At 48.4% G+C, this 13,299-nt stretch overlaps 2 protein-coding genes across 8 annotated transcripts in view; both read right to left on the bottom strand.

The window, feature by feature from the left end:
• Positions 1–2,066, bottom strand: part of LOC133417562 (calcium-activated potassium channel subunit alpha-1-like) — a 47,286-nt gene extending 45,220 nt beyond the window's left edge. For all 3 annotated transcript variants that reach the window (XM_061705352.1, XM_061705349.1, XM_061705350.1), the window contains exon 1: positions 1,750–2,066. In XM_061705352.1, the coding sequence (XP_061561336.1) occupies positions 1,750–1,983 (234 nt within the window). In that variant the 5' untranslated portion in view covers positions 1,984–2,066. The remainder of the gene's footprint in view (positions 1–1,749) is intronic.
• A 1,255-nt stretch (positions 2,067–3,321) lies between these two features.
• LOC133417561 (disks large homolog 5-like) overlaps positions 3,322–13,299 on the bottom strand; it is a 31,526-nt gene continuing 21,548 nt past the window's right edge. For 4 of the 5 annotated variants that reach the window (XM_061705344.1, XM_061705347.1, XM_061705346.1 and 1 more), the window contains exons 20-34: positions 13,131–13,214; positions 12,824–12,986; positions 12,575–12,631; positions 11,285–11,447; positions 11,088–11,221; positions 10,856–11,020; positions 10,532–10,715; positions 9,497–9,645; positions 9,122–9,292; positions 8,856–9,052; positions 7,938–8,081; positions 7,731–7,858; positions 6,654–6,766; positions 6,315–6,424; positions 3,322–5,067 (exon numbers count right to left, since the gene is read on the bottom strand). In XM_061705344.1, coding sequence (XP_061561328.1) covers positions 4,964–5,067; positions 6,315–6,424; positions 6,654–6,766; positions 7,731–7,858; positions 7,938–8,081; positions 8,856–9,052; positions 9,122–9,292; positions 9,497–9,645; positions 10,532–10,715; positions 10,856–11,020; positions 11,088–11,221; positions 11,285–11,447; positions 12,575–12,631; positions 12,824–12,986; positions 13,131–13,214 — 2,066 coding nt within the window. In that variant the 3' untranslated portion in view covers positions 3,322–4,963. The remainder of the gene's footprint in view (positions 5,068–6,314; positions 6,425–6,653; positions 6,767–7,730; positions 7,859–7,937; positions 8,082–8,855; positions 9,053–9,121; positions 9,293–9,496; positions 9,646–10,531; positions 10,716–10,855; positions 11,021–11,087; positions 11,222–11,284; positions 11,448–12,574; positions 12,632–12,823; positions 12,987–13,130; positions 13,215–13,299) is intronic. The other variant, XM_061705345.1, reaches the window with a different exon arrangement.

Genomic DNA, 13,299 nt, shown 5'->3' with positions numbered 1-13,299 from the left:
ACGTCGCGTTAAACAAATCAAAACAGGACACGATGATTTGCAAATCATCTTCAACCTATATTTCATCGAATACACGACAAAGGCAAGCTATTTCATGTTCAAACTGAGAAACTTGATTGTTTTCGGCAAATGTCCGTGACCTTCGATCCCTCAGGCGGCACCGCATCAAAAACCGACATCAATGTGTCAAGGGCGTCGCCGCACGGGCTCAGGAACACTTCAGAAAACCACTGTCAGTAAACGCAGTTGGGCGCCACATCCGTAAGTGCAACTTGAAACTCTACTATGCAAAGCAAAAGCCATTTATCAACAACGCCCAGAAACGCCGCCGGCTTCTATGCGCCCGAGCTCATCTAAGACGCAAAGTGGAAAAGTGTTCTGTGATCCGACGAGTGCGCATTTCAAATTGTTTTGGGAAATTGTGGACGTGGTGTCCTCCGGGCCAAAGAGGAAAAGAACCATCCGGACTGTTATGGACGCAAAGTTCAAAAGCCAGCATGTGTGATGGTATGGGGCTGTGTTAGTGCCAATGGCGTGGGTCACTTACACATCTGTGAAGGCACCATTCATGCTGAAAGGTACATACAGGTTTTGGAGAAACATACGCTGCCATCCAAGCGACGTCTTTTTCACGGACGCCCCTGCTTATTTCAGCAAGACGACGCCAAACCGCATTCTGCACGTGTTACAACAGCGTGAGACCCCGGACAGTTGAACGGCTGAAGCAGTACATCGAGCAAGAATGGGAAAGAATTCCACGTACAAAGCTTCGACAATCCGTGTCCTCAGTTCCCAAACGTTAATTGAATGTTGTTCAAAGAAAAGGTGACGTAACACAGTGGTAAACGTGAGCCTGTCGCGGCTTTTTGGGAACGTGTTGCAGCCATCAAATTCTAAGTTCAAGTTTGTCAGTTTGAACATGAGAGATCTTGAAATATAGGTCGAACATGATTTGCAAATCATTGTATTCTGTTTTGATTTATGTTCAACACAACGTCCCAACTTCGTTGGAATTGGGCTTGTAAATCCAGCTAAAGTGTCAGGTGTCTAAATTCAGAACTTTCCCTTTTCTATTAAAACATTTTTTGTCGTCAAGCCGACTAAATCACGAGTTGTCTGAATGGTCATTTTTGTACGACGCTTTCTGACGTTGATTCAATTCGAGATTGTCACGCTTGTACTTCCTATATTTTTGTACCAGATTCTACTAAATCGTGACTTTCTAAATTGCCACTCCTAAACTAAAAACAGTTTAACGTTTTGCAACAAATTCTACTAAGAACAAAACACGTTTGGGGGGGGGGGGGGGCGAGCCCGACGGCGGGGTAGCGTAACTCCGCCCCTGGAAACAACCCCCGTTCGACAGCAGATTAAAAAAAAGGCAAAAAGCTCGAAAAAAAAAAGAAAAAGAAAAGAAAGGAAGCCCAAACCTGTTTCTGTTGAGAGAAGACATTGTACTGCTTTCTTTTGGTAAGTTTGGTGTTTACGTTGTCGCAGAGCACAATATTGTGTTTGTCAGTTCAAACGCTGTCAAACTGCTTCAGTGAAGGAGGCGAGGACATTTTTGTTTGTTGCTTTCCCATTTTGTTCATGAGCCAAGCGTGCGAGAGGGTCGCCCCGGTTTGGATGAGCACTTCGGCCCAGTGTGCATGTCGTGTGCTCCTGCTGGTGGACTTTCGGTTTGTGGGCGTCCAAAGTTTTCGAAGCACCTGTTGTTCGCGCCAACGCGGTGCATTTCGGCGCGCCTACCTTCTTGCGGGCTCGGAACCGGCACCGGACGGCGGCCAGGAACTTGAGGCTCCTCCACAGCAGGATGATGAAGAGCCCCCCGAAGAAGGTGACCACGGACGAGGCCAGGAAAGCCCACCACATGCGCTGGCCGCCGCTGTCGCACGGCACGTCGGCCGAGAACGGGATGATGAAGCTCATCCTGGCGATGTGCGCCGACGGGGCCGCCGTCCAGCGCTCGCGGCTCTTCGCCATGCCGGAGGGCGGGCGAGCGGGCGAGCGGGCGGCCTCGAAGCGGCGGGGGGGCGCGCGGTGCTCGCCTCGGCTCGGCGGGCTTCGGGCGGGGAGCGACGCCGACGCCGAAAATAACGACGAGGTGGCGAAAAAGCGAGCGAGAGAAAGACGTCGTCGGTGCTGATGAATCCCACTCACGTGTCCCGCGGGGAGGGGGGAGGGGGGAGGGGGGGCTTCTTCTCGAATTCAAGATGAAAAAAGACGAAAAACAAACAATAATCATCCGAGTGGCCGTGCGGGAAGAGGAGACGCTCGAGTGCGAGCGTCGCACTGTGGATCGTGGCAGACGCACAGGTGGGGCTGGATGGACGGAGGGGGCGGGGCCAAAGACGGCAGACCTGATGCTTATCAGCGGGGGAGGGGGGGGGGACTGGATGGACGAAGGAAGGGGCGGGGCCAAAGACGGCAGACCTGATGCTTATCAGCAGGGGGGGGGGGGGCTGGATGGACGGAGGGGGCGGGGCCAAAGACGGCAGACCTGATGCTTATCAGCGGGGGGGGGGGGGGGGGGGGGGGGGACTGGATGGACGAAGGAAGGGGCGGGGCCAAAGACGGCAGACCTGATGCTTATCAGCAGGGGGTGGGGGCTGGATGGACGAAGGAAGGGGCGGGGCCAAAGACGGCAGACCTGATGCTTATCAGCAGGGGGTGGGGGCTGGATGGACGAAGGAAGGGGCGGGGCCAAAGACGGCAGACCTGATGCTTATCAGAAAGGGGGCCAAAAAGCATCGAAAGAAACTCCAGCGAGCCGTGCTGCGAGTGAAGCAAAAACTGCTCCGTTACGCCGAGGTGAGTGACGAATGCATCGCGCAAGCAGACCACATCGCGGTCCAGACCGGGAAGGTCGGTAGGCAGATTCGGAAGGATTTCCGGGAGCTCCGTGGCTTCCTGCAGGCGCAGGAGGAGGCCAGTTTGTCCGGCGTGAGCGAGGAAGAGTGGGAGAAGACTCGACAGATGACGGAGAGGATCGAAGATCGAGGCTCTCGGCGTAGAAACGGCCGCGCTCTCGGACGTGACCAGAACCGCGGAGGAGCGGCCGACCTCTGACCCCCTGTCCTTCGTGAAGAACTTCCAGAGCGCGATGACCGGCGTCGAAGTGCTGCCCGACGAGCCCCAGCTGCCGGCGGGAGCTCCGCCGGACGAATCCCGACACGTGGGCAACCTGAAGTCGGGCGCGTGGGGACGCACGAACGGTCCCGTCGTCCCGGACCCCAACACGGCCGGTGCGAACGTCGGTCTTTCCGAAGACCTGACCGGCGTGGGTTACGACGCCACGGGGGACAGGCCCGAGAATCCGGAGAGGTTAGCGGAGGCGCTGGCGTTAGGTTGCGCTTCGCCTCCGGGAGTGCCCAGGTGGGATGGCGGACACCGGAGACAACGCGCACTGGGGGTTGGGGCTTCATTTATTGAAATGTATTCATTTGAATCGATATTTATCTCACTTTAATTTCAGTGTGTTTGATGATCTCAATATTGGTTTATTTCAATATTTACAGGTGCACATCATGCAATGCCACAAACAAACAAACAAACATGTTCTCAGTGGTAACGAAAGACATTCAAATAATGAAGAATTGTTAAAAATGCTTCCGATTTGGTTACAAGTTCAAAAAGAGATTTCTCAAAGCCTGAAAGCAGATCCCTGTATGTTACATAATTCAGAATAAACTTGTACAAACATGGCGCAACATAGTTCAGGATTCGTAAACAAATTGTTAGCGGCGATGAACATCGGACTGATTTCCTACACTTGCAGAGATTTAAAGAAATCAATTGTTGAGCATTGATTTTTATCCGATTCCTAAACGATTCTTCATAAATACTGTGAGAAATCATTGACAGGATCAATGTCTTCAACAACAATATGAATATTTTAAAACACTCACATAATGAAAAATGATTTGAGCAAATTTGTTATTTCAGAAGTCAATCTCAAACCGGTAGGCCTCAGCAGTAATCGGTACCGAGTAGCTCACGGTTTCAAAAAGGTCGGTGACCGCATCAAACGGACAACAACAACAACAAAAGGTGGGCCACCACAACTTCAATATTTTTGAAATCATTTATTTTATATCTCTTCAACCGTTTGAGTACTTGATTTTGTCCCACGTGCAGTAGGCTATCATTTGATCGGTCATTGTCTCGCATCCATCTCGGGCTGACTTTTTAAAGATGCGGACAGTGGGTTTTGGTATCCCACAGGGTAGCGTGCGCAGCGCATCGGTTTTTCAAATTGCACGTAATCAACGTAAGAAGCGCTCTTGGAAAAGAATGCGCCGAAACTTGTGACGTCGTCATCATTCGTACCCTTTTTAATCACTGTAAGAAACTTTGGGTTTACATTCCGACAGATGAAATTGTGGAAGATGCGCGTCGCTAAGCCGGACTGCCGGCTGCTAAGCACCAGGCAAAAAATAATAATCCCTTTGAAACTATATATAAGAAAAGAAAGACAAAAGGAACGCTCAGAACGCAATTGGCAACTCGCGTAGAAAACACACACACACACACACACACTGAAAAGCTGCTGTTTAGCTTTTTTGCATCGCATGTATTATAATAAATATTAGAAAAGATTGGCATGATGACATCATAACGTGAGGCGTGAAATGAAAAACAGCTGTGGGGGGGGGGGGGTGTTATCCTCCATGTCAAATACTATTTAGCTACATCTCCACAATTTGATAAAAATGTACATAAATATATCGTATAGCGACGGGAACCCGCTTGCACGGTGGTCCACGGTGTCTTTAAAAGTAGAAACACGTGAATTCAAGTAGTATTAAATACTAGTGTAAACAACTAACTGCAGTGCAGCACATCACTATTGTATAGCGCGCATATTACGTCGACGGCAGTGGCTTCAGGTGAAACGGAAAGAGTTAATGTACCGATTCATGCCTACGATGACATCGTGTGGATATTTTTCTCCCCCCCCCCCCTACTGCGCTCCGTCGGGGATCCACAGAACTTTATTCTGCTCCTGCTCGACGACGGCGACGATCTGAGTGCAAATGAAGGAGACGCTGCCGCCTTGGACGACACCTGCGGGGGGGAGGGAAAAAAAAGTACATGAAAGTGTGCGTCGGGGTAGAGAATTTGCGGCTGAAGCCTCGGAGGAGGCTCTCGCCCAGTTGGTCTGTGAATACAAAGTTTGGAAACCACTGTAATGACTAACAGGTCCCCGTAGATGGACGCATCGCATCGCTTCGGATTTGAGCAGACGATTCCGATTAGCGTCCTGTCGCATCGATTACGAGGGAGAGAAACGGCAACACGCTGGAAGGCGGACGAGTTAAGGCACCTCGCACCCCAACGGCGTTCGTATATGTATGCTATAATCAGATGATGTGTTGCGGTAGCGCCACGACCCGGAGAAAAGACGATTCGGTTCAAGTGGAGAATGCCGAACGCTATGCGAAAAATGCCACCGATGGTCAATTCATGCTTTGCTCACAGCACGTTGCTCATCTGTAAAAAAATATATATTTTGCCATCAAAAGCTCTTTCAGTCTTGTTTTTGTTGTTTTATAGTTTGAGGTGTCACAAAGTCGCTGTCACGAAAAGCTCAGTTTGCCAGCCTTTTGCTCAGAATCTGAAGTCCGTTTTTAGCCAAACCAACCCATGTTTGAGAGCTAACTACGAAAAAAAAGGAAAAAGGTGAAAGAAGAGAACTTGTGCTCTCTTTGGGTAGGATCGATGCTTCTATTGTCACAGGAGACAACATTGTGCAAGTCTGGAAAGATCAGCCAAAATGCTCGAAAACGGCCGACAAAGCTTTTTAGTCAAGACTTTTTATTTGCCTTTTTCGCCACACTTGCTCCTATTTTTCGATGCTTTCCTGCTTTCATTCACTTCGTCGTCTTCTACTTTCTTGGGAGTCAAAGGTAGAGAATGTGGCAGAAAAACAGAGAATGCCAGCACAAAACACAACAGATACTTGTACTTTCACTGTAAGGTAACCAACCGTGTGACCTGATGGTGGCCGCACGACGATTTCTGTCGCCATCTAGTGGCGGCGTGTCTAAAGCTCACCTGTAAGTCCAATTTTTGCTCGCAATACAAAAGCAAAAAAAAATACAAATTTAAGAAATAAAAGCGACAGGTACCGCTGTAAGAAAAATATGTTTAAAAATGCACGCTTTAAATGTCCTCGTACAAACAAAGCATTTCTCTCCTAAGGTCACAATGTAGATAGATCTGCTTTGTTTGGACTGTGCAAAACCTCAGAGTGCTGACAGAAGACCGTTTCTTTTTAAAATGTTGTGGTTTTTTTTTTTTTTTGGGCTGACCTGTGAAGAAGCGGCTGTAGTCCTGCTCCGTCTTCTGGGCTGCCTCAAAGTGCTCCTTGGAGAGCTTCTGGGAGAGTTTATCCCGCAGGTACATCGGATCCTTCTGCTCTCTGAGGAGGACGCACAAGCGGTCAACGTCGTCCGCTTTTGCCCAACATACACGACGACGACAAAAACACGATGGTTGACTGTCATAAATAATAAAGCGGCGGGTGGCCCGAGACGGCGGAGGCTCGGGTTCGTAGTCGACAGTATTTCTTGTCGTCGGCGACGCCGTGCGATCAATCGAAAAGAAATGCAAACACAATAAAAGCTACAAACGGGGATGAAGTTACTCACTTGATCTGCTTGGCGTTTTTGTAGCGAATGAATATGACGATCGGGTAGATGTGGACGCTGTGCAGGCGTTCGATGGCGTGCGCGGCGATGTCGAGCAAGCAGTGCTTCGAGTCCTGCGGGAGAACGCGGCCACAGCGCGCGACAATGGACCGCGGGTGGCGGAACGCGCAAACGCAGCAAAACCAATCAATAGGATGTACGCTGTATTCACAGCGCTTCACTTCGTCAACATTTTTCTTATGTTATTACAGCCCCATAGTTCTATTTTCCTCAAAATTGAATGTATTTAGCGTACTTGATTGATCGACAACTAATTCCTTATCACAATCAACAAACATTGTTCTAATCGTTTCGCAACATTGTTTCAACTTAAAATTGCCCAAATCCTCGGAATTTCAGCCTCTTAACCGCAAATATTCTCTGATTTCTGTAACCTTACATGAAAAGCGAGTGATTTGCACAAAATACGACATTTGCAAACATCGGCTTTTACTTTGGGAAACAATGATCAACATATTTGCCTCATTTCTGACTTGTTACAGACCAAACAAGTTACTGAATCGTCATCACTTCATGTTCGTGACTTTTCTGCACTGTCATTTAAAATTGTTTTTTTTTTTTTTTTTTAATATGGGGATGTAAATTAAAAAAAAATTTCGGACTCCATTAATCGATTATTAAAGTTAACAGATGCAGTTGTACTGCATACATACAGTATGTGCATTTGGGTTCTTAGTTGGTTTATTTTTGATAAATTAGCAAAGAATTCCCAAAGTACTTTTTGGGTGCAGTGCGTAGAATTTCGAGGGGGGGAAAAAATGAATCTATTGCATTTTGCAATTTGGCCGTAACATAAATGACAGTAAAAATGAAGCACTGCAAATAATACTGTATTTACAGGGCTTCACTTTTACAGATTGTTTGAATTTTAAAGGGGAACAAATGAATTGAATCCATTTCGCAAGAAGGCTGCAACCTCAGAAAATGCGGCAAAAGCGAAGCACTGTGAATACTATCTTCCCGACGCAGAGTATTGAGGCGTGTCGGACGACGTACGGAGGGAGCGACAAAGTCTACCTTCTCCGTGATCTCCTTGATGGAGGCCACGGTGGTGACGTCGAAATGGCCGCTGCGTCGCTTGTAGTCGATGAACACGCAGTCCTTCACGCCTCGCTCGATGGCCTGCTGGGACGCTTTCATGACCTCTACGGGGGGAAACGCGTGGCATCGATTGACTGACTGACTCGCGTACTTTTTCCTTCGGCGGGGGGGAGCTCATCTTACCCGGCAGACAGCGACTAAACTTGGCGGGCGCCTCGTTGACCAGCATGTCCTTACTGGCCTCGGCTAGCGGCCCCAGGATCAGCACCGGTCTGGGGGCCGAGCACTCCACCTTCTGGACCCGCTGGTACATGAGGCTCACGCCATCTGAGCGAGCGAGAAGACGATTTGTTGCCGTGTATTGCGACACCTTGAAAAATAGACCAATTACAGTAGCCAAAAGAGAGAGACCGCTCCTTCTTGGGGCATCTCCGCGCCCACACTAAGCGCCGCACATCCACGTCCTACAACAGAAAAACTGCGACTGAGCCTGTATCGGGTTTTGATGCTCCACAGACAACATACCGTACTGTACCCCGACGAACCACAAACCCACGGTGTGTTTGTCAAAGAAGAAAGATATGGCCACAGAGAGGACATTTTGAAGAGGGAGAATATTTTGAGAGTTTGTTGGCAATGCTCAATCGGCCCATTCACTGACTGCACGTGTGCATTTTGTCAACTGAGACTTCCCAAACTTTCGCAATTCGCTGGTGTCGGGCCGAAACGTCCTACGGCCACATTTGGTCAAATTCACATTTTTTCCACAAATCTCTTATTTTTACAAATTATTGCTCAATCTAAAGTGTTGAAAATGCTCTCTTTGATGATGCAATGTCAACGGATAACCCAATATGCCGGTCTTGCGGTTTCCTGAGAAGTCCAAAACCTTTTGGAGATGCCAGGATTCCGCTCGATGCCAGTGCTAGCTAGTTTTAGGTTTCGTTGCATAACACGATATTGACATACTGTATTGTCTTGTTACAGAGAGTCAGCTGGGTCTCGCTGACGCTTAAAACTAACTTTTTGTTGTTGTGTAAATCCGGGTGCATTTTTGATTGGCTGTTACATCTGCGACGCCGACAAACGTTTCCATCTCACCTTCTGTGATGGGCAAGTATTCAGACATCATGGCTTCAGACGCCATGAGGTCCTTCCCGTCCTTGGATCCGTTGTGCTTGTGCTTCAGCCTCCGGCGGAAGAAGGACCGCCGGGCGGCGGCCGACAAAGTTTTGCCCCCGCCGCCGTCGTCTTTCATGTCGCTCATGCCGTGTCTCCTGTAGAACTCCTGGTCCATCCTTGGGAGACGAGCGAGTAGATTCACGACATGTTCCTTAAGACGAGAAGGGGTCCGTCGCATGACTTACATGAATCTGCTGGGAATCTGCCCGTTCTCCAACTTCTGCCCCTTCTCGTCAAGGTGCCACGCCATCCAGTAGCCGAAGTTGCCGTTGGGCAGCGTATCCTCCACGTACAGGATGTCGTCCTTCTTGAAGCTCAGCTCTTGCTCCGTGTCGGCCACCCTCTCGTACAGCGATCTGGCGGCGCGCATTTGAAACCGTGAGTCCAAACTCGCAACTGTCTGCGCTTCCGTGTAACATGTTTTCTTTCGACGGACACCTCACACACTGTGCTGCACAGGAGGTGATCGCTTGTACCTTCCGTGTTAGTCATGTTTATTCAGAACGCAGTGGGGGTCGTGCAGGTTCATGTGTAAAAAGACTCATTGTGATTTTGTATACCTGATGAAAACTCCGTCTCCGGGTGTCTCTTTGACGGCGGCCAGTTCGTCCAGGCAGTTTTGTACCTTGAACGTGACCGTTTCGGCGGGCTTTAACAATTCCAGGTAAGCCTCCTCTTTGGTTTTGTTCTTCATGCTGACGCCGTTGTACTGTCGGGAAAACAAAACTGTTGACTCCTTTTTGGCCAAATACCAGAGAAGTGCGTCAATGTGGAGTCAATCGTTTTCCATAAACGCAAGTGCAATACAAAGGCATACTAAAATACATGAATTACATGACTTTTCTTCTCAAATTGAACTTCAAAATGCCATTAAAGTACGTCGGTACCTCAGCTTAGAAGTTTAATTCAATCCGTGAGCACATTTTTTTCCTTTTCTTTTTGCTAATAGCGAACTGTAGTGAAAAATAGCACTCCATTAGTAGCGTGTAGCGTAGCATTGTATTGTACTGTATCAAATATCCAGTGAAAACTAGAATGTAAGAGTTAAACTGTTTTTGCAACGTTTTGCTTAAATTCAAATGGACATTGTGTTGGAATAATATATACATCAAATGCACAGATTTGATGATGAAACACGACAACTAAGCTGCAGTAATATGACTTGTTTTCTCAGAGCAGAAAGAATGCATGTTTGTGAGTATTGTTATACGCTCTGCATGTATTGCTGCATGGTTCGTGTTCTAATATCCAATATCAATGCTAGTTACGTTCACTGGTTTATGGTGTTTTGGACTGCGTGCTAGTCTTAAGGCAGCAGACTTTCATAAGACAATTTGGTTAAATACACAATGTTGCACCTTTGTTTTCCATTTAGTCTGACAGTAAACTTTGAAGCAAGCACATGTTGCATGCTCAGCGAGTGATTGATTGATTGATTGATTGATTGATTGATTGACATTATCCGCTTCTTCTCAGCACCAACTTTCTTCTGACTCAACACAAAGCAAAAACGACTGAGCCAGAACTTGAAAACCTGCAAGTTAGGGCGCCCGTAAGTCAAGGTCTCACTGTAGGAAACGCCGATGGACAGATACCTCCAGGATCCGGTCTCCGGGCAGCAGGCCATTAGCACTTTTAGCAGGACTATCTTCATCCAGAGTCTCCACAAAGACACCGTACAGGTTGCCTCCGCATATCTGGACTCCCAGCTCCGCCTGGATCCTCTTCAGCCTCACCAGTCGCGAATCCGCGGTGCGACGTAAAGCGGCAACGGGAAGCCTAGGCGGGAATGACACCTTTTCATTGTTTCATCCGCAATATTTCTGAAATTCCCAGCTTAAACTTCCCACAAAAAAGCATTGGACATTTTTCCCGAATGCAACCCTACCAGTGAGTGCTAAATGTGTTCCGGTGTGTACCTGAAGGTGCTGTGGGGGCTGGCGGCGGGGGCGGTCTGCTTGGATGGCGGCGTCACGGTGCCCTCGTCCTGCTCGCTGAGGGCGTCGCCCACGGAGCCGTCGTCCGGGGTGGTGGAGCCGCTGTCGCGGGGGGTCGGCCGGTCGCTGCTGGACTCCATGCGAGAGCTGAGGAGGGGGAGTACGAATGAATGAAATAAATGTCGTTTTGACCGTGGCGTCTCATACTCGTTACCTGGATCGAGAGTGATTGCCCAGCTGAAACATGTGTGGGTTGTACTGAGCCAAAACGGTGACCGTGTCGCACTGCTGCCCGATCACCAAGCGGGCCTGCTGCTCGTTCGCATTCCGCAGGTTGATGCCGTTAAACTGGAGACAGCCGACATTTGTCACGCGAGCCGGCGAATCGACGAGGTGACTTTTTCTGTTTACCTCCAACAGCTGATCTCCGTACTCCAAATGAGCTTGGTGAGCGATGCTTCCCGCCGTGACTTTGGACACAAACACGCCGCCGTTCTCGCCGCTCACGATGGAGATACCCAGCGGCTCGGCTCCTTTCTGCACCGTCACGTTGCGCGGCTCCTCCAAATACGGCCTGGGAGAGAAACGGGATGCAACGTTTGACAGAGTAAAGCTGAAAAATTTGGGAATTCTTACACTCTCGCATTTGTTTAAACCACACCTAGCATGAAACTAGTCTCTGGCCCTACCTCACCCCTGACATCTGGATTTTGGCCTGTTATACTGCTGCTTCTCCTCTCCCCGACCTGTTTTTTGCACATATCGGAGGAAAAGGAGGAGTCTACTTTGATTAAAATAAGATTAAGTCAGTGGAAAGGAAAATATTTGATATTTCTGATGTTTACACTAAAGCTGACATTGTAAGCACCACCAATATGTACACATTTCAGACTTGCAAGCGGTTTTGAACGCAACATAATTCCCATCTCAGGACAGTGGACATGCATCGCTGTCTCAGTACAAGAACAATGTGGGGAACACGCGAGTCGAAGCCATGCAATCAGTCAAACTACAAGTGCCAAGATAATGTTTATGACACACAATATGTGTTATATATTTGTATTAGGAGTATAAGAAAAAACTATTTGAATTGGAAAACCATTTTTGATTCAAAAGATGCGAGTGCAGCGGTACGTGGACTAATGAATCACATCGAACTCAGGATAGCCGGAGCCGGCAGATTCCCCGGTTGAAAATCAGTTTGATGTGGCCAACGCAGCTGCATCTCCTTCTCTGACCCGTCTCCCACTCCCGCAAGACTTGTCGCAGTTGCGTCAAATAGCGCTGTGAGCTTGCAAGGGGAAATTGCAAACCCGGAGAGGATTCACAATGCCCCGGCAAGTTTAAAGTGTGAAAGTCACACTTACGACTAGACACGAGCCGGTTACCGGTTTCAAGTCATTGTTTCAAAACAGCAAAGACTTTCCCTTTGCGGTATGAGTTGAGTTGAGTTGAGTTTTTAGGTTTTTTTTAGCCCCCAGTGGCAGTTGGAGGCAATATTTACAGCATTGTAGAGTGAAGGTTAACTCAGACAACCGCACCCAATATTTTATACACAAATGTAAGAAAATGTGTTTGAGGTTTGGTTCCTAGTCGGTTCCTTTAGTTTAAGAAAAAAAAAATAATACAAATTTTTAAAAAAATAAAAAAATCATCATTAGCGCCTAATGTTCACAAACATGAAAGCAACAAGAAACAAACCTCAAGCATCTCAAAGAGAGGAACTTGGGCCGAGCAGCCAGCCGATGCCTGACAAATCTGAAAGCACGCAGACCAGCAGAGAGGAAGGAGTGACAATAGTTGTAAATGAGCAGCAGAGAGGAAAGCGGAAAAGATGCACATCCATCACACCGGGCTTTTTTTCCCCCCTGCTTTACGGAACAAATGGCGGCGACATGTCACAGTTTGAGCGATGGCGGCTTAATGAGCCGAACGAGGGGGCCGCCTTACCCGTCCTTCCGTCCGTCACCGACCGGTGCGGGGCTGACGGCTATCCTGAGCTGCGTGGAGATGGAGCTCGACGATTGGCTGCCGGCGAAGGACGATGCGTCCGGGCCGACGGGGGACCTGGGAGGCGTCGTCGGTGAGCTGCACTCTGAATGGGAGCGGGAGCCTTGAGGTGGAGAATGCACGTGTCAAACTCCAAACTTTTTTTTTTTTTTTTTATATATTTGCTCCCCAGACTGTGGAGATCAGAGGGTGTCATTTTCTGTGGAAAAATGCGTTTAATAGCCCTGACTGTAAATGCGCTACGTACCTCGATCCGATCCAGCGGAGCACGGATACCGAGTCGGTGGAATCCTAATGCGCTCGGCTCTAAACTGCAACGCACTCAGGGAGCCTAAAAAGCACAAATGACTGAAATGAGAAATTCAAGTTGAACCTTTCAGCTTCAAATCTTAGAATATTTTGATTTTATTGTCAAA

The sequence above is a fragment of the Phycodurus eques genome, chromosome 19, assembly GCF_024500275.1.
Source record: "Phycodurus eques isolate BA_2022a chromosome 19, UOR_Pequ_1.1, whole genome shotgun sequence".
NCBI classification, from domain to species: domain Eukaryota; kingdom Metazoa; phylum Chordata; class Actinopteri; order Syngnathiformes; family Syngnathidae; genus Phycodurus; species Phycodurus eques.
The sequence above is the reverse complement of the archived record's forward strand: the minus strand, read 5'-3'. Positions and strand labels throughout refer to the sequence as shown.